The sequence below is a fragment of the Protopterus annectens genome, chromosome 14.part0 (genome assembly GCF_019279795.1).
Source record: "Protopterus annectens isolate FY-2018-M chromosome 14.part0, PAN1.0, whole genome shotgun sequence".
In the NCBI taxonomy this organism is placed as follows: Eukaryota; Metazoa; Chordata; order Ceratodontiformes; family Protopteridae; genus Protopterus; species Protopterus annectens.
This window is the reverse complement of record NC_056748.1, coordinates 238,057,782-238,079,238: the sequence shown is the minus strand read 5'-3', so window position 1 is coordinate 238,079,238 and position 21,457 is coordinate 238,057,782. Positions and strand designations below refer to the sequence as shown.

Genomic DNA, 21,457 nt, shown 5'->3' with positions numbered 1-21,457 from the left:
CTTTCCAAACTTAACCTTTCTCCCTCCTCTGTGAACTGGTTCTCCAGCTACCTATCAAACAGATACCAAGCTGTAAAATGGAAAAAGGCCACTTCCTCTTTTCTTAGTATCCCCACCGGAGTTCCCCAAGGCTCCATACTTGGTCCTCTTCTCTTTAACATATTTATAAATGATTTTCATATCCCTTTCTCTAACATCATCCAATATGCTGACAATTCTACCATTATCTGCTCTGCCACATCTACCCCTAAGCTTCAAAAGCTCACACAAGAAGCTTTCTCAATTACTGAGCATTGGATGAAAATAAACCACCTAGCTCTCAACGCCACCAAAACTAAACTCATGGTATTTACCCCCTCTAAAACTACTCCCTTCGCCACAAACACATTCTTGATTACTAGTCAAAACAAATCAATCCTAGAACTGGTGTCTGAAACTAAGTTACTTGGTGTCCAAATTGATAACCAGCTTAATTTCAACTCCCATCTACAACTAAATATTAAAAAAAAACACCAAAAGCTAGGTATGCTCTACCGTCAAAATCAATACCTCACAAAGACCTCTAAAATCGCTCTCTCTTCTTCCTTTCTTATTCCCTCCCTTCTCTATGGATCACCTCTCCTAACTAATCTTCAGTCCTCTCTAAAGAAACAACTTTCCTCTTGCTACAACAAAATCGCCAAGTTCGCTAACGGTCACAGGTCGTCCACCCACCACTGTTCCTCTCTCCAAAAACTAAATTGGCTTGAACTTCCACATCAGCTCAACTACATTCAGGTTACCCTAGCCCATAAGCTCATTACCAACCCCTCTCTTTGTCCCTCCCTGTCTTCTGCTTTTAAGTTGCACCTACCTGACAGAGTCTTAAGGTCAAACAATCAAAACCTATTAGAAGTACATAAACCAACATGTCCCCCAGGCAAAAACCTATTATCCTTTAACATAGCTCGTCTTTGGAACTCACTCCCACCATCCATTCCTACCATCTGTAATCATTATATGTTCAAAAAATCTCTTCACACACATCTTAAGTCCCAATGGGAATGCTCTTGTTCGCACCCATCATAAAAGTATGGAACTCTTCATCTTCCATTCATTCATATGCTATTCAGCTATGCCTACATAACTGATTACTCCTTTTATAATGAACTACTCTATACAACAGAGGAATTCTACCTCTTTAAATCCCTAACACACCTCACATTTATTTTACTTCATTTCTATAAGATTGCATTACTGAATGTACCTCAAATGTGAATTCAATGACTGTATTCTCTTTTACATTTGTATAAGTACTTTAGTAATCTATTGTTTGTACCTTGTCTGTTTGCTTGCTTTTAGAGCTTTTTCTATTGTATGTACCTAGTCTGTATTGTCTGTTTTTTGGAGCTTTTCTCCCCGGGACTCCATTGAAAACGGGTTCGTTTAGGCCCAATGGGCTATCCTGGTAAACCAACTGCAAATAAATAAATAAATAAATTTAGTACTATATAATTTTGTGCTAAGGTAAGGCACTCTAAACTGCTTCCTGAAAAATTGCTTGTTTTCCATAGTGCGTTGCAGTATGTAATACGGGCTGCTTTGATGATTTCTAATAATTAACTACATGCATCTGAGTAATGCACCATCAGGGTAACTATTTGAAATGTCTTAACCTGCTAGACTAAGTCCCAAAATAGGATGACTGAATGGACAAAATTACGGCCTGACATGTACCACGTTCAAGATGCCATTTCTCAAAATATTCCCTCTTCTCTGAGGTATGGCAATTTTAGGGTTGGTATATATAAGTTCAAGGGGTGTGGGGGCCTTGCACCCTACATCATGGGGTGCATGGGGGGGTTGCTTCCCTGCAAAACAAAGCTTAAAGGAGAAGATTGATTTTCAATATTCACTCTTCTTCTGTGTTTTTTTTTTTTTTTTTTTTTTGGCCTTTCAGCACTCAGCTTTATATATATATATATATATATATATATATATATATATATATATATATAAATAATATATCTATTAACACCTCCAAAGGCTATACTCCAGGGAAAGCAACAGCTGGGTAACAGTGACACAAGGAAAGAGAGTCCATCTCAAAGTTGTAAAAGCTTAAAAGGCAAATATTTTTTCCAAATTTCATAAAATAAGAAACAGGTCAAGCACTTTCATCCCTTTAGTGTTGGAATTTCTTCAAGGTTCTGAAGTTGCTTTCACAGGAGTATAGACTTTGGAGTTGTTACTGGTTTTAGAGTGGCTACATTTGGCACGCTATTTGTTTGTTATATCTATATCTATCAATCTACAAAATGGGCTAGTCCTGAGATGCATAAGACATTATTGTATTACACTAGACATAGGAAAAATAATGATAGAGCAGTCTGAGGTTTGTAAAGGATCACTTGAGTAAAAAAAAAAAAATAAAAAGCATGTGATGGCTGTTAACCTGAAAAAAACACTGGTATAGTTTGCTGTTTTCATCAACTGGCAAATCATAAGAGTTCTTTTTTTCATCTTGTTATGAAAGCAAGAACTATACAAATACATTAAGCATGCTTATAATCAATGCTGAACATATGTATTGCTTATAAATTATCACTGCAGACTTGTAGCTGACCTGGCTGACAGAAAACTGTGAGTGTGAAACTGTCAGCTGTGATAGTAGGAGTTCAAAACATATACTAATATATAATTATGAAATACATCCAGTGAAATATCAGCATATTAAATCCTGAAAGATATTTGTGAATATGTCACGTTTAGTCATCATACCTTGCACATATCAACTAGCCAGTATTTATCTCCTTTGTCAATAAATCCGTGAATAATAAAACGAGTTTTCCTGCTTGAGTTGTAGCTGGATGCAGAAATTGTTGAAGGATCAATGGCACTAATTTCCTGTTTGAAAAGCCAGCATAATAATACATTATTAACAGATTACTTTTCTTTATGGCTAGCTAATAAGGTCTATATCAGATCATAGAAACAGCTCATTATCGAATGCCGTAATGTCAAACTGCAAAACCTGAACCCTAACAATATCAAAAACTCAAAACAGTGAATTTTTCCCCAGGGTAAACATTTGCTGTTCCGAGAAACACACACCCACCACAAGCACACTAAAAAGCAGCAATCCACACACATACATTTAAAAGTTACATCTAACCCTACACTACACTCCACATACACTATCTATCCACTTACCTTAACCAAGACCCTAACCCTAAGGTCCGTCACTATCGCACACTCACCTCACTCGCGCCCTAACCCTAACTCACTTAACCCGCCCCTAACCCCAAATTCTCAGTATCGCACACTCACCTCACCCGCGCCCTAACCCTAACTCACTTAACCGCCCCTAACCCCAAATTCTGCCACAACCGCTCACTTACCTGACCCGCACCCTAACCCTAACTCACCCAACCCGCACCCTAACCCAAATGTCTGCACAATCACACACTTACCTTAACCCAACCCGTAACTTTCCACCACATCAATGACCAACCAAATTCTTTCCCTGTGTTCAATATTAGATCATTCGAAATTGTGCCGTTTCAATCTAATATAGACCCTAGCTAATACCCTTAATCATGAATTCACATACACTTTATAAAAGTATTAGCCAGCCAATATATTTCTATTCAACAATGCATTTAATCAGTACAGAATTCAAGGCTGAACTTCACTATATCGTTTATACTGTGATCCTTGTTTTATTTTCTTTACTGAAAACACCTCATCTGAGGCATTCAGAGCATAACACATTTGAAAAATCCCAAATAATATCTGTGCAAACAAGTATGGATATGTAATGCAGTGACTCACATGCTAACAGTCTCCTTCATAAATAAGATAGCTTCTTAGATTACAAAATGGAATAATGATTATCACATACAAGATATATGTTGATGTCATAACAAATGCCTTTATATATTCTACTACATCCTGAAAGTATTAGAAAGGATTTCTAAGTGAAACCATCCTGAAACCTTTGTGATCAAGGAGATTGTTTTCCTGCTTTCTTAAGAAAGCTGTCAGTTTGTGCAACTGACTGTAACATCTGGAAATCCCTGGGGAAGGATGCTATCCATCTCAGTATATTAAAGTTAGCATTGTTTTTGTTGTCTACACAAACCTATATCATGCGTTTCGTGTCACATTTATGCATATGACTCAGTACAGTAAGTGTCTTGGACATTGTTTGCTTATGTAATTTGCTGCGGGATATTTTACTTTCCTGTAGTATTTGGTACACTCCAAAGTAACTGTAAATCTGTAAGTGCAAGGTTATATCAATTACTTATAGGAACCATAGATTTGCTGACATTACTTTTTTAATATTGTCAGTCCAGACCATGAAACTAATATAATTCTCTGACTTATTGGATAAGCATTATCCAATTAGCCTAACATTTTTTAGATGCCTTGGGATTTGTTTAAGAAAATACATTATATACTGATTATCTACCGTGCTTTGTTAAGGGAGTACAGGTATGTTCTGTAAATCATTACTTTGCATTAAATGTGCATAAATGTAATAAATTTATAGATATATATATATATATATATATATATATATGTGTGTGTGTGTGTGTGTGTGTGTGTGTGTGTATATATATATATATATATATATATATATATATATACATATATCCTCTACAAATGGTCATTTGTAAAGCACGATTCAGTTCAGTGGTACATTTCAGAATGTCATTTACTTTTACGTTAAGACAAAACTGTAGTAATCTTTCACAGTCTGGCCATATATATTCATTATGCAAGCAATAACTCATAATAGGGTGGTATTAATTTGAGATGAATACTCTGGATTGCTTTGAGGAACAAGGTGAAACTGGTCACCCTTAATGCACCTAGGATGTTGCCTAACAGCAATAATGCATAGATCATGTGCAGGGCATGACGGAGTTTACAGATGCCTGCTAGGATTTGGTAACTGGGTCAAACACAGGAGGTCTGAGTACATTTCAGTACATCTTGCTTGGCATTTGTAAGAAAAGTTAATGTAAAGTAGCAAAAAATCTGCATGAAAACTTCTCACCCACCAACCCCAACACTCACAAATTATTTTGAATTCAGCCTGCTTTAGACTCTGTTCTTCCTTTGTGTTAATGTTTATATTTCAATATAATGTTTAGTGAAAGTGTAACATATTTTATTTACTTCATTTATCTAATATTGTCATTACTTCTGTAACCTTTTTAAGATATTCTTCACTGACTGTTTTACCAATGTGTATGTACAAAGCTTCTTTAAACATGTGCTTTCACACTTTTTTCCATAGCTGCATTAATCATGTAATCGTATTGCAGGCTGTGCACCAAGAGATATTTGTGTGACTCTGTGTGCTCAGTAATGGCACTCATTGGGTTCACACTTTTCTCTAACTACTTAAGCATTTTCAGTTTTGAAGTAACCCTGTAATTTGTATTTACTTTGAGTTTCTACTTGTAAACGTTCGGTGTTGAGCTTATTGTTGTACTTTTTGCAGCACCCATTACACTGTTACTGTTTGGTAAAACGTACGCGGTGCAGCAATTTGTCCCATGTTCAAAATAATGAAAAATACTTCTTCTGAGGTCTCACCAACTTGAGGAAAAAGAAAAGAGAGTTAATCTCTTACCCTGGTATCAGTGCATGCTCAAATGTAGTATACTTAGAGATAAGATCATCAGACCAAGCCAGTGAGTACTCACATTAGGGGATGAACTGGGTATAGTCCCCCCCCAGCACACACACACACACACACACACACACACACACACACACACACACACACACACACACACACACACACACACACATGCACACTCTCTTTATAAACCCTTTTATGTTCAGTAGATTTAATAGTACCTGCAGCAGTCAGAAGGGTCGATAGGGCTAAGTGGTCATTCTGTTCAGTTTCTGTATGTTTGTTGGTGATAAACCAAAACAGATCCAATATCTGACTTCAGTTACTATAGAATATTCTGAAATAAGAATATGTGATACCTTCATAGCTGTATTCATCATACCTTTAATTATCGTTCTTCAAAGAATGAATAGCTTTAATAGCAGATACCACTGTCACCCCAGGGATCACTCCAGTGGCTTTACTTGACAGAGACACTGGGAACTAAGGTCGGGTGGCACGATACCAGGGTAATCCTATGGGCTAGGCTTGTAAAGGCTCCAGAGCAATTAGCCTAGTACACACCTATGAACCTATGTGATCTTGCTGGGGTTCCTGGTTGATACTCGTGATCAGGAGCACTATAACTTGATTTGTAAAAATGGGAGTGTGATGTTGGGGAAGCTGCATTTTCTGGACTGCCGATGCAGCTTGATTGAACTCTTAGTATAAACAAATGCTGCAGACAGGGAGCTGGCAAACATGTTCAGAACTGTGACGTTGGTCTTTCCTCTGTGGTTGTATCAACATGAAGTTATATATTTAAGTAAGGGGTATGGAAGCTTTTTCCAAAAAGAACATGGAAGAGAGCAACCCCCCACCCCATCCCACCCACAAAAATCACTTGTTTCCATCACTGAATACCTCCTTTTCTTATTGCAAGGTACTTTTCTTTTCTCAGCTCATACATATATGTAAATGAGACTCTTTATATTCTCTTTTTATTACAATGGATCTGTTTCTTTTCTCTTCTTATTGTCACTGTAACATTTATCCTACACAGTTTTTCTCCCCAGGAGACTACCAAAAAGGGGCTATTAAGCCAGTGAGACTATTACAGATAGAAATAAATAATACATTTTTTTTAATTTTCTTTTTTAGATATTTTGATGGTAGTAGACACTGAATGTGTTGTAGGTTCTTTCTTTGTGTCCACTTTTTAATCGTTAGATTTACCATTTGTGGTTTCATTGCCTTGTCAGAGGTCTCCCTGAGAAATGTGTATAAGATTAGAAAATGATTTGTGCATTTAGCTACCTTTGGATTTGTAGTTTTAGGGTTTTTCTAAGATATTGTCAATAAGTGAGAAAATGAACATGTCCTTTGTTGCACTGCTTATTGTAGCATGATGTTTTTTAAGGATTTATGTGTGATTTGTCTGTAAGTTATGCACATATAATATCATGGCCAGCTTCATTTCTGAGAACTTTGGTTGGAGCAGGTGGATTAAACAACTGGTATAAGCCCCAATAAAGATGAGCCTTTGTCGCACTTAAATTAAAATTATTTTTTCTGTACTAAAAATTAAGTAAGTGATATTCTTTTCCAATAGCAAATACCCTATAATTCTATATATGCCAGATTTTACTTAAAAAATAATTAATTCATTTATTTATTTACAATGTGATAACCAGGTAGTTGAGCTAGTATATTGACCTTTTTCAGCCATGACCTGGATACAATTGCAGAGTAAAACCAGTTTATAATACATATTTTGGGATACTGAATAAATGTTTACAGTAAAACAGCTTGATATACAATATAAAATTAATTAATTACAAGTAAAAATTAATGTAGCACATTCAGTACATACAGTGCAAAGAACTTGTGAGCTGCAGTGTTATCTAGTGTCACAAAAGCAGTCCCACTTTGACTCATTTTGTAAATGTTCTCTTAAGTTTTTTTTTTTTTTTTTTGAATGTTTTCAATGTTTTTTGTATCAGTTGGCACCTGATTCCATATAAGCCAGTCTAATTCTGGATAGAGCTTTTTCTCCTATGGCTAATTTGAATCTAGGTCTGACCAAAGTGATTGTATTTTTTTCGCCATTCCTGAGGTAGTAGATTTTATTTCTAATTGAGAGTGTTCTTTTCAGGAACAGACAATAACCTCATGTAAGAATTTCAAAAGTGAGAGTATTGAGTAGATAAGTGTCTCTGTGACTAATTGGTAGCTAATGTGTCCTTTCATATAGGATGTAGAAACAGCAGTTCATACTTGCAAGAAGGGCAAATCTAAGTATTATTATTTTGGTGGCTGTACTTTCTCTGTTTTTTATTGTAGAGTATAAGGTAATAAGTGGGAGGACATATTCCATTTTAGGAATTAGTACATTTTTGGCTGAAGTCATGTGTGTTTTTAGGGAGAGTGGGTGAAAGAGTATGTTATATAGTTTCAGTTGTGATAGTGTCTTGCTGGCAATTTTATCTGTATTAATATTAATGAGATATTGAGAATTACACCAAAGTATGTTTGCTCTGGACTTCCAAGATGGTTGCAAAGTGATCAGCAGCTTAAATTCAGCTCTCCCACTGTGAAAAAAAAATCTGAGAAATAACAGCCAGTGATATTGTCAGCTTGAGTACAATTCAGTTACTGGCTAGCGAATACACTGCCTGAATGCCAGCAAAAATGATATTTAGAGAACTTGAAACAAAATTAAAACAGAAAGGTAAAGAGAAGAAACAATGTCTGGGAAGAATCTTGCAGATGTTCAGCAAAAAGCAGTTCAAGTTCCAGCTTTGGCACAAGAGATGTCTTACAGTAATTTACAGGCAAACATGAGTCAAATGTGCTAAGAGATTATTAAAATATATGAAACAATGAAGGAGTATATCAAATCAAACAGCAGAGGCTGGAAAAAGGAAGAAGCTTTAAATATCTATTCAGATGAACTGATAAAACTGCAAAAAAAAAAAAAAAAAGAGGTTGAAATGAAGAAAAGGCTGGCTGAGTATAAGATTGCTCTAGAAAAGATGTTTCAAAAAATGGTAGAGTTAAAAACAGAGCAGACAGAGAAAACCTGAGATTTTCTGTTATATCAGAGAACTTGAAGGAATAGACTACATTTTATGAAAGTGCAAATATGTAACTGGACTGGTACCACAGTAGGATTTGTTAACTGAAAGAGCACATTGTGTGCATGCTCCAAACCTGGCCATGACCTGTATTAGTAAAGATGCAATCATTCAAGGCAGATAGAGTTGATCCTGATAAAACTATTGCAGAAAGACAAAATATTAAAATTGGAGACAGTAGAGTGTTTGTGAAAAATAATTATTCATTGAACATCATGCAGAAGAGAATGAAATTTATCACAGCAATCCAGGAATGTAAAGTGATGGGGGGATTCAGGCTGCTATATCCAGTTGTCTTCAGAACATGTTTCATTTTTTGATGCAGAGCAGGCTAAGAGGGAAATATGAAAGATTGTCCAACAAGAGTGAGCCATCAGACATAAGGGGGCTCTGCTTCTCAGTCTTCTGATGGTAAGGCTAATTGAGAGACTTTGCCAGTGAAACCTCTTCCAACATTTCAAAGGAAAGTGCTTGAGAAATAGAAAAAAAGCATACGATTTGACTAGAAGAATCAGGAGTGCCTTGAGGTTGAACAAGAGTCTGGGGCTGGGAGATGGGATGAACAGGAAGATGACCAACACAACTGAAATTAGTGAATAAATGTGAGGCTATAAAGCATCAGTCATATTTGTGAAATATGGCTTTACAATAAAAAGTGGCTGAGAAAGATTGCATTTATGCTGACTTTGTTAAACTTGTCAGGGGACTGACGGGCACATGGCCCACTTCATGTCATTAATGTTTGAATGGACACTAAAATTAAAAAAAAGAAAAAAAGAGGGAAAATGCGGCTGTAAGTACAATCTTTTTTTCTAAACAGTATTTCTATAAAATATTTTATGTTGAAAATTGTACGTGATAAAATGTTTTCAGTGATTGTTATATGCAATAAAGACATTAAAGTAAATAGGTGGGGTTTTTTTCTTACATGTTTTTTAGTTTTAAGAAACATAAGCATTAAAATGTAAAAAAAAAAAAAAAAAAAAACAGAAGAAAGCCTGGAGAAAATAATGTTTAATTCAATAAGTTATAATCTTGGGCTGTTGGGTTGGGGATGGGGTGTAAAAGGGCACTGATTATAATATGAAGAATTGAAATGTTTTCTTTTACTTTTGCACAGATGAATGGATTAATGCCCTTGACTTAATTGTGTGTGTGTGTGTGTGTGTGTGTGTGTGTGTGTGTGTGTGTGTGTGTGTGTGTGTGTGTGTGTGTGTGTGTATGTGTGTGTGTGTGTGTATACAAGTGTGTTTTAAAAAATGAGAGATCACAATGTAATAAATATTTTTCTTTAAACAAATAAAAGTTCAATGCCAGTTGGGAAATCTGGAGCTGAGGACAGCTCTACATTTTGATCTTATTTTTCCATAGGAGCAACCTGACTAAAGTGAAGGCTATAAATCAAGAGGCTTGGGCATTATTTGCTGAGAGAAATGTAAGTTAAAAGGTACAAGGGCAAACAGTTCAGTAAAAAATAAAATTTGAAATTATTGGAAGTGAATAAGAGATAGCAGTGTTTCTGGTAATTAAATACTTTAATGCATTTAGTAGAACTGTATATAATTTAGTTTTATATAAAGATAGCCAGTGCACTTTATTTAAGGCTAAAAGTTAATCTTTTCAGAAAACATGCAAGTTGTTTTTTACATTAGACTTATTTGTAACAGCCTGCATTTCATTGCTGGAACCTGTGTCCTGAGAGACAGCTTTTCAATCTATCTGGAAATATACAGAGATAAGTATATATATTTTGGTTTTAGAGTATGTACTGTTAATTGTTGCTTATAGTTTTTCAGATCTCTGCTGAAAATGTTTTGTCCCACCCACGCTCCGTATTTCTGGCTCGCAGTTTAAATTTGGTGGCTTTAGCAGTTGCCTGCCCCACTGTAGATTTGGTCTGGGACACTCCCCCAGTCCCATCTCTTTACCACATTTTACCTAATAAACTCCTTCTGTGTTTGCTTTTAGTCCTTTTTAATTTAATTGCATTTTTAAACTGTGTTTGGTCTACTATTGCTACATACTCAAGTGTGCTACCTTGCACTGCATGTGAATTGTTTTTACTGCTGTTTTAGCTACTTTTCTGTAAAAAAAATAGTGTAAGCCTGTTTCCTACCTTTCCTGTAACTAGTGTAGTCCAGATACAGATTTGCTGTATCCAGGACTGTATGTAAGCTTCTGAGCCCCCCAAGCCTTTCTGTGTTGGAGGGAAGCTTTCTAGCACTAGGCAACCTGTCTACCACATAAAGAGTGGTTCTTGCCCAGAAATTGTAGTTATTGGCCATTTGGGCAATCTATTCCATCTCTCTCAACTTTCTGATTTGAAAGCCTGCATTTGCACTTGTTTCTGTCCTGTAACTCATCTAGTGCAGAACCAGATTCTTAGTTTTAGCACTTAAATTTGCTTATTCATGCTCAGCACTTGTTCAGAACTTGTAAGCACTAAATAAGCTACTAATTACTATAGCACTCAACCTTCCTCATTACCTAGAGGATAACAGTTTTTGTACTTACTTTTCTCACTTGCTTAGAGAAAAACAGCTCTTGTACTCACTTTCCTCACTTATCTAGAGGAAAATAGTTTTTTTATTCAGGCATGTCCAAGAGTCAGCTCCCAGTGTTCTCTCCTGTCTATCTGATGAATATGGGCATCTTGAGGCAATGTAGAAATTACCTCATGTACACAGACAACCCTCACCTCCTACCACCCAACACACAACCTGTGAGAGATGCACTTATCTAGCCAAACTGGAGGTAAAGCTCTCTCCAAACAAGACTGAACTTGACAGTCAAGGGAAGAAGGTAAACATTAGTACCACAACACACTCATCACATAGTCTTACTAAATCTACACGACCAAAATCCACACATAGTAACACAAAAACATTTGCGGAGGCTCTCAATAATAATCTGTCTAAGCAACAGAGACCTCCAAAGCAGAAATGCAAGCAACCTCCATCCCCCAACACAACCCAAATGACACATAGTCCACAGACTCAGTGTGCCACTCAACCACAGCCAATAAGGCAAAACAACATACCCAACACACTATTCATAGGTGACTCTATAGTCAGGCACACTGATGTCCCACTCACCGGGCTAAACAAGGAGAAAGTTACTGTCAGCTGCCTGTCAGGTGCCAGGATCCACCACCTAACAAGTACAAATATGACTCTTATCATTGTCCATGTTGGTGTGAATGACCTGAGACATACTTCCCTGGACTACATGAAAAGAGACATGGAAGAGCTCTCCGATCTTGTAGCCCAGGCAAGTATGACCCTAACCCTGAGTAGCATTCTGCCATCACCCAGAATGATACTGCAGTACAAGGACAAAATGACTGACTTCAACAACTGGCTAAGCCTCTGGTGTCATTCTAAGGGGATCCAGTATTTGTTTGGGTTGACATGGTCGACAGACCACAATGCTTTGCCAGAAATGGCCTGCACCTGTCGCCCCTGGGATTTCGGATACTGGCTAAGGCTCTTGCCGCCCCTATAGTGCCTTTTTTAGGCAAGGTTCAAATGACAAATTCATCACTGTAACAGGAACAGGCAAGCAAAAATTGAGGGTAATGCTACTCAATGCTAGAAGTCTAAATCTCAAAATGCACTCACTCGGGGCACTCCTTAAAATGGAGAACATCGATATCTGTGCAGTGACTAAGACCTGGTTCAAGGCTCCAGAGAGCACCCCTACACTACCAGGCTATAACTCATACCACACCTTTTGGCCATGTAACCTGGACTGAAACACCAAAGGTGGAGGTGTTTCCATATTCATTAAGGATATCCACACCTCCGGGCTAGTTGCGCAGCATAATGCATCCGAGGTTATCCAAGTGCAACTAACTCTGGGCAAAACTACAATCCAAATTGTAGCATGTTACAGATCCCCCACCATGCCCCAGGATTCCCACTCCTCTTTTCTTGATGTACAGGAAAATATTAGGGTTCAACCAAACACCCTAATAATGGGCGACTTCAACTGCCCCACCATTAACTGGGAAACCTACTCATGTACCAACTCCTTAGCTCAACGGTTTCTGGAATTCATAAACTCCAATGCCCTGGATCAACTTATCCACACCCCCACCAGGGGCAACAATATCCTAGACCTAATCATTACCAACATGAGTGACTGGTGTTCCATACCTGAAGTCAACTCCTCGTTGGTCCGATATCACCATAAGCTAATCACCCCCCATTTAGGAAACCACAGTAAAAAATTTCTCCAAAGACAACTTCATGCTTCCTAAGACAGAAGTGGTGAACTTCATGAAACCCATGCAGATGGACAATACAGTTACAACTGCTGAATCCTACACAAATGCACTCTATAAGCACTTACATGAGTGCATGGATCATGCTATCCCAAACAGAACTAAGACACTATCATCCAAAAAAAGGAAGCCAATCTGGTGGTCCACTGCCATAAACAAACTATACAACAGAAGGAAGAAACTGTTGCAAAAGAGATTAAAATCCCATGAGTGGAGGAGCTCCCTGATCAGCCTCAGTAAGAAGCTGAGATCCCTTATAAGATCCTCCAAAGCAAGCTACGAAAACAAAATCACCACTAATTCTAAGAACAACCACAAAGCATTCTATAGCTATGTCAAGAATGTTGATGGCAAAACCCAGATCTGCTCTGAGTTACAGCACAATGGCATGAAAATTGCTGAACCAACTGATATTGTCAAAATCCTGGCAGATATTTTCAATGCTATCTTTACCCCACCCCCCACCCCAGCCTCTAAAGGGCTCATATCTATACAGGAAGAATGCAGAGTCCCTGTAATCACAACTACGCAGGTAAAAGCTGCACTCTCTAAAGCCAAATCAGCATCCAACCAGCATCCATGGGACCGGACAACATCCCAGGCTGTGTTTTACATGAACTTCAGAACGAACTGGCTCCCCACCTAAGCACCATGTTCAATAATAGTCTCGCATCAAGCTTTGTGCCCACTGAATAGCATACAGCAACAGTTATCCCACTCCACAAAGGGGAAGCCACCACTGGTCCCGGGAACTATTGCCCTATAAGCCTGACAAGCCTGGTCTGCAAAGTCATGGAACATATCATCATGGAACTAAAAAACAAAGACATTGGTAACCTCCAAACTCTGGATACCACCCAGTTCGGGTTTGTGAAAGGCAAATCATGCCTCCTGAACCTGATTGACGTCTTTGAGGCAGTCACCAAAGCCGTAGATGAGGGTAAGGTGGTTCACACAGCCTATCTTGACCTCGCCAAGTCTTTCAACACCATCCCCCATTCTGGAATTACAGCTAAACTCACTAAACTAGGTATAAATCCCTACATCACAGGATGGGTTGCCAACTGGCTCATTGACAGAACCCACACTGTAAAAGTTGCTGACTCCAAATCTGACCTCAAACCAGTGACAAGTGGAGTACCACAGGGTTCAGTCCTGGGACCTTTCCTGTTTGGTGTCTACTTCTCTGAAGTACAGGCTAACACAGAAGGCCTCTGGCTAATGAAGTTCGCAGATGACTGCAAACTAGGAGCCATAGTCAAGTCCCCAAATGATGTGGACATCCTATAGAAGGGCCTCACAGAGCCATGGCCTCAAGCTCAATGCCAAAAAGTGCAGTGTCATCCCCTTTGATAAAAACTCTGTACCCATGAACTACCACATAGGCAGAAATCTACTTAACACCGAATATGTGATAAGAGACCTTGGGACCCAGGTGGACAGTAGTCTCTCCTTTGATAGTCACATTGCCACAGTAGTCAGGAAGTCCTTCTACGTGGCACACCTCATCATAAAAGGGTTCTCATCCAGGAAAAAAAGAGGTCATTGTTCCCCTCTACTCGACACTCATTAGACCCATTATAGAGTACAACGCCCCTTTTGGAATGTACCTCACAAGACATTTGCAGCAGCTGGAAAGGCCACAGAAGTACCTCACAAAGAGGATTACTGGCCTCAAACAAATGCCCTACACAGACCATCTCAAAAAACTCCAGCTTTACTCCATAGCATATCACCTACTCTGAGGTGATCTCTGCCTAACATATAAAGCTATGTCAAACCCAGAGCTGTTGGACATGCTACACCTAATGATGGGAAATAGGAAATACACCCTGGGATCACTTCTGTGTCTCTGCTCGACAGTGGAACAGGAAAATAACTTTCTTGGGTTACATAAGCCAGGGAATCTTGTTGGCTAGGCTTACGTAGGCCCTTGGGCTGATAGCCTAGTACCTACCTATGAACTTGTCGTGGGGGGGGGATAACACAAGAATAGACAGCAATTACTTTACATAGGAGCAAAGGTTGTAATGTGTGTCTTAGCATGGCAAACCTTAATTTTAGGTTTTGTTTTGCCTGTGTGCACAACTGTTGATTTGGGAGAATTGTTCCTATCATAAGGGTTAAACTTAATTATTTAAAATTGTACATAGTTTTGTGTGTTTAAGTTAATAGGTTATGGGGTATTCAGGAGTGTTTTTTGAGGGTTTTCATTAAAATAAAAAGTCTTGTAAAATGTGACATAGGTTCAAATGGAGATGACAAGAAACTAACTATATAAAAATCAACTTGCTCAACATTAATGGGTGCATATACCATAAAAGCTGGAATTAGACATTAAAAAAGTGTCATATATAATATTTGGAACACGAATATGTACAGACAAAAAGCAAAGAGTATTGAAATGTAATAAGAAATGCATAGTGCAAATAGCAATGCCATATGAGATATATTCAGAAAGAAATGAGCATGTGAACTTGATAAAGAAAGTGGTAATAAGGGATTACTGGCAAGGGAGGAGGATTACACGGCCATGCATTTATATTACAACTAAAACTGCTATTATGGAGCTTAAGAAACAATTGGGAGAAATCATCAACTTTCAGCAGGGAATATTACTTATTGATGGGAAATGGAACTTGATTTGCAACAGTGAGGGTTTATCTGGGAGACCTAAGGGAAAATATAACAGAAGAGTGTAGATTTCTGAAGCAATTTATGCAAATATTTGGTATGGAGTTTATGAATTCAGTAGTAGGAACTCCGAGAGAATTTACATACTAGTCCCTAAAAGTACAATAACTGGGCTAGACTAGACAGAAATTATATTTCACAGGAACGTATACATTTAATTGAAAGCTTCAACACACTTCCAATAACTATTTCAGATCATATGTCAATCACAACTTAGATAAAAAATCCAGTGTAATGAAGTACAAATGAGACACTGGCACTTCCTAAAGTAGCTGTTAGAAAGGAGTGGGTGTCGGAAATTATTTGATAGTTATTAGGAAAATAGAAATTTCTTCATAAGTTATAGCTAGTTAGTTGAATAAAATGACAGTGGATTTTAAAAATAAGGTATAAATAAAAGAAAAAGTGATAATGGTTAAGAATTAGCAAGAATTGTTTACAAGGACTGAGAAAGATGTAAGTATTGCAAAATAAGGGGGATCTCACAGAACAAAAACAGGTGCAATTACACAGTAGTAAAGAGAAAATAAGCAAGTGTCTGGTTAATATACATACGTTTAGAAAGATTGCTGTGAAGCTACTGTTTTGTGATAATTACTTCAAAGCACAAAAACTTTTAGCACAACGATTTATGCAACAGAAATTAGAAAGGGTCATTGCTAATCTTAGGGAGCCTATAAAAAGAAAAATAACAGCAATCCTGTAGAGGTATCAGAGATATTTCAAAAATGTTATGAAAATTTGTATAAATCACAGGAATATGGGAATCAAGAAAAAAACACAAATAGAAATATTTATGGAAGACTTAGGTATGCCAAGGTTAGAGGTAGATGAGGCTTAACAATTGCAGTTAAAAAAGAAGGATATGAAATAAAAATGGTGATGTGAAATCAATCTAAAAGAAAATCTCCAGGAATAGGTGGTAGTCCTGTGGAAGTTTAGATGTTATGAAGAAAGAAAATTATAAAATATGGAAGGTTTTGTTTATCACTATTTAAAAATAGGGGCAGCACCAACATCCTGGAAGAAAGCTGTAGTGGCTGTAATACCTAAAGACTGTAAAGCCTCATCACACCCAGCTTCATAGAGGCCCATTTCAATTTTAAATTATGATTATAAAGTGTTTATGTCTATACTAACTAAAAGAATGGCAAAGATGTTGCCAAAAGTGATAGCTATAGATCTGTGTGATTTTTGTAGAGGGGAGGCAAACATTTGGCAACATTAATGCAACAACAATGATGCAGAGGGAAGCAGAATGTAAGAAAATACTGCTGTTGCTGATGGGTATTGGTGAAGAGAAAGTATTCAACACAATAAACTGGCATTTCATGACAAGGGTACTGGAAGGATTTGCCTTGCCTGATATAATAATAATAAGGTTAATTAGGATGCTATATGAAGAATCGGAGGCAAAAATTAATGTGAGAGGGTTGCTCTCTAATAAGTTGTGTCTGAACATAGGAACCAGGCAGGGGTATTTTCTTCCCCTTTGTTATTTGCATTATGTTTAGAGCCTTTGGCAAAGAAAATAAGAGACTCAGAAATGCAAGGATATAACTGGCATGGCCATCAAGAAAAGTTGGCTTTATTTGCAGACAATTTTATTTTGTATATCTAGACTTTATTACATATTTAGGAGGACAGTTCAGTGTTGTGGAACACTCTGAGACAGACTTAAGTCTTTTTGGGATATAAAATTAATGAAGACAAAAGAAAAGCTATAGCTGTAAACGATGTGCCCACACAAGAATTGGTTCAGCAATACCCACATTTATGGGGTCATGATAAAATTAAGTATTCAGGAGCATATGTGACAAGAGAATGTACCTTTAGTGTAATAAAAAACTGAGTAACTGAAAGCTTGTCTTTATGGATATGGATAGCAAGATACAAGTGTCAAACAGTCACAGCCCTTAAGGCCAAACACAATGCCAGACACACTAGTCATTGGTGACTCCATAGTCAGACACACTGACGTCCCGCTCACCAGACTGAGTAAGGAGAAGGTCACAGTAAGCTGCCTGTCAGGCGCTAGAATCCGCCACATAACGCAAGCACTCAGGTCTCTCAACAGCAGGTACAAATACGACTCAGTCATTGTCCACGCTGGTGTAAACGACCTGAGACGTACCTCCTTGGACTACATGAAAAGAGACATTGAGGAGCTCTCTGATTATGTAGCCCAGGCAGGTATGACCCTGACCTTGAGCAGTATCCTACCTTCACCAAGAATGATGCCACAATACAGAGATAAGATGATCAGCTTTAACAATTGGCTTAAACTCTGGTGTCATTCAAAGGGGATCCAATGTCTGTCTGCCTGGGATGACATGCTGGACAAGCCACGCTGCTTCGCAAGGGACGGCTTGCACCTGTCACCCTGGGATTCGGATATTGGCAAAGGCTCTTGCCACCCCATAGTGCCTTTTTAGGCAAGGCTGAAATTCTAAACCTACCACCCTAGAACACAAGAAAGGGAAAAAACTAAGGGTAATGCTGCTCAGTGCCAGAAGTCTAAATCTCAAAATGCACGCACTCGAGGCCCTTCTCAGTATGGAGAACATCGATGTCTGTGCAGTGACAGAAACCTGGTTCAAGGCTCCTGAGAGCACCCCAGCACTATCAGGTTTTACCTCTTATCATGCGTTCCGGCCCCAAAATCCGGACAATACCAAGAAAGGAGGGTATCCATATTCATCAAGGACACCCACACCTCAAGACTGGTGGCAACGCACGATGCATCGGAGACCATCCAGGTGCAATTAACCATAGGCAAGACTGCTCTGCAAATTGTAGCATGTTACAGGCCACCCTCACAAACTCAGGAACCTCACATGGCCTTCCTGAAAACACTAGAGGGATAAATGTATCACCAAACACCATCATACTAGGTGACTTCAGTTACCCTAATATAGACTGGGAACACTACTCAAGCCCAAACACCCTAGCCCAAAAGTTCCTGGAATTCATAAACTCAAATGCCATGGAACAACTAGTCACCATCCCACAAGAGGAGAAAACATACTTGATCTCATCATCACGAACATGGGAGCACAATTTTCAACACCGAAGTATACCCCTCACTGGTGAGATCAGATCACAAACTAATCTCGCTGGAGGTCCTCATCCCACCCCACCTGAAATAAAAAGACCACAGTAAAGAACTTCTCGAAAGCCGACTTCACACTTCTAAAGACTAGTGTGGTCTCCTTTAAGGCCCCGAGCGGGAAAACAGTACTCAAGCCGCTGAATCACTTACAAATGCCTTCTACCAGCACCTGCAGGACTGCATGGATAAGGCAATCCCAAGCAAAACAAAGACTCTTTGTACCAAAGGCAAGCGTCCAGTCTGGTGGACCCCAGCCATAAACAAACTCTACAACAAAAGGAGGAAGCTACTACAAGATAGAGCAAAATCCTTAAAAGGTAAGACACCCTTGATCACTATAAGTAAAAACTAAGAGCTCTCATAAAATCATCCAAAGCAAATTTTGAGAGAAAAATAGCTAAAGACTCAAAAGACAATCATAAGGCCTTCTTTAGCTATGTTAGAAACCTGGGAGGAAACTCCCAGATATGCTCAGAACTAGTTCAAAATGATGTGAAGATTACTGATCCTACAGACATTGCCAACATACTGGCTGACAGGTTCAGTGCAAACTTCTCCCCCCCAAAAGGAGAGATATCTATACCAAGCAATTGCAGCCCCCCAAACATCTCCAACGCCCAAGTGAGAACTGCTCTCTCCAAAGCAAAAAACACAGCATCCATGGGACCTGATGGTGTCCCCGGCTGTGTGCTCCACGAACTCAACAAGGAATTAAACCCACAGCTAGGACAGCTGTTTAATCATAGTCTTACCTCTGGATACGTACCCAGGGAGTGGCGCACTGCAACTGTGGTCCCACTTCACAAAGGCGGTGCCTCCACCGACCCTGGAAATTACCGGCCCATTAGCTTGACAAGCCTTATCTGCAAAGCCATGGAGAGGATCATAATGGACCTCATAAATAAAGACATAGGAAATTTGCAGACTTTGGATCCATCCCAGTTTGGCTTTGTCAAAGGCAGATCATGCCTTCTAAACTTGGTTGACTTGTTTGAAACAGTCACCAAAGCCATTGATGAGGAAAGGCAGTCCATACAGCCTACCTCGATCTGGCGAAGGCCTTCAATACAATACCCCACTCGGGTATCATTGAAAAACTCATCAGCTTAAATGTTAACCCATACATCACAAGATGGGTTGCAAACTGGCTGAGTGACAGAACCCACAGGGTCAGAGTTGCTGGCGCCATGTCAGACTCAAAGCCTGTCACAAGTGGTGTACCACAGGGCTCAGTCCTGGGCCCACTCTTGTTTGGCATCTACTTTTCCAAGTACAAGCAAACACAGGAGGGTTATGGCTGACAAAGTTTGCAGATGACTGCAAACTGGCGCCATAGTAGAAAACACATCTGACACAGATATCCTTCAGAAGGATCTCACAGAAAGCGGATAACTGGTGCCAGAGCCATGGCCTAAAGTTAAATGCCAAAAATGCATAGTCATACCCTTCGGGAAAAACAAGGTTACCCCTAGCTACCAAATAGGTGGCAATCCACTGAGCACAGAAGAAGTTATCAGGGACCTGGGGACCCAGGTTGATAGTAGTCTGTCATTCGACACCCATGTAGCTAAAGTAGTTAGGAAGACCTTCTACATTGCCCACCTTATCATGAAGGGATTCTCATCTAGATCAAGGGAGGTCATAGTCTCCCTATACTCATCACTCATCAGACCAATGATTGAGTACAATGCCCCATTCGGAATGTATCTGACCCGACACTTGCAGCAGCTGGAGAGGCCACAAAAGTTCCTCACCAAAAGGATAAAGGGTCTCAAACATCTGTCCTATGCTGCCCGACTGAAAGAACTCCAGTTCTATTCAGTCGCCACGCTTGCTCAGAGGTGACCTTTGCCTAACATACAAGGCCATGTCAAACCCAGATTTGATGAATATGCTTCACCTCAAAAAATCTAGATCCGTCAGAGCCACAAGGGCGGGAGACTTAAACCTCGACATGGCTATTAATAGGACGTGCTGAAGGGATAGATTCATCACCCAAAGACTCCCTATGCTGTGGAATAAAATCCCAGTATATGTGAGGCAGAGCACCTCGCTGGCCTTGTTCAAGAGAAATCTTGACCAATGGATGGGAGATCGCAGATATACCCCAGGGATTACCTCAGTGTCACTGCTCGACAGAGGCACAGCAAAATAATGGGTATAGTTCCCCATACTAAAGGGGTGGCGTAAGCCACAAAACTATGGGCTAGGCTTGTAAATGCCCTCGGGCAGATAGCCTAGTATGAACCTATGAACCTATAAGTGGGTGTATATCATGTTATCGAATCTTTAAAAGTTCAAACGTCATATGGTCGAAGCCATATGATCGAACTTTTAAAAGTTTGAAAAGCTAAAAAAAAAACAGAAAAAACCTACCTGACCATTTTAAGAAGGGGTGCAAGCCTCCCTCCAGCCCCCACATGGGGGCTGTACCCCACCCCTACACCCCACTCTTTAAATATACAAACTCCGAGATCACACTACAGTGCAGGAAAGGGAAATCTTCCCATTCCACACTGTACGGAGATCTCTGTTGAAATGTTCGAACTTTTAAAAGTTCAATCATATGGCATCGACCATATGACGTTCAAACTTTTAAAAGTACGATAACG

General features: G+C 39.0%; 1 protein-coding gene across 1 annotated transcript in view; it reads right to left on the bottom strand.

The window, feature by feature from the left end:
- The window catches only part of LOC122788927 (pancreatic lipase-related protein 2-like), a 264,799-nt gene that overhangs the window by 213,736 nt on the left and 29,606 nt on the right, over positions 1-21,457 (bottom strand). Inside the window, exon 4 of the mRNA XM_044055961.1 lies at positions 2,761-2,886. Within this exon, the coding sequence (XP_043911896.1) occupies positions 2,761-2,886 (126 nt within the window). The remainder of the gene's footprint in view (positions 1-2,760; positions 2,887-21,457) is intronic.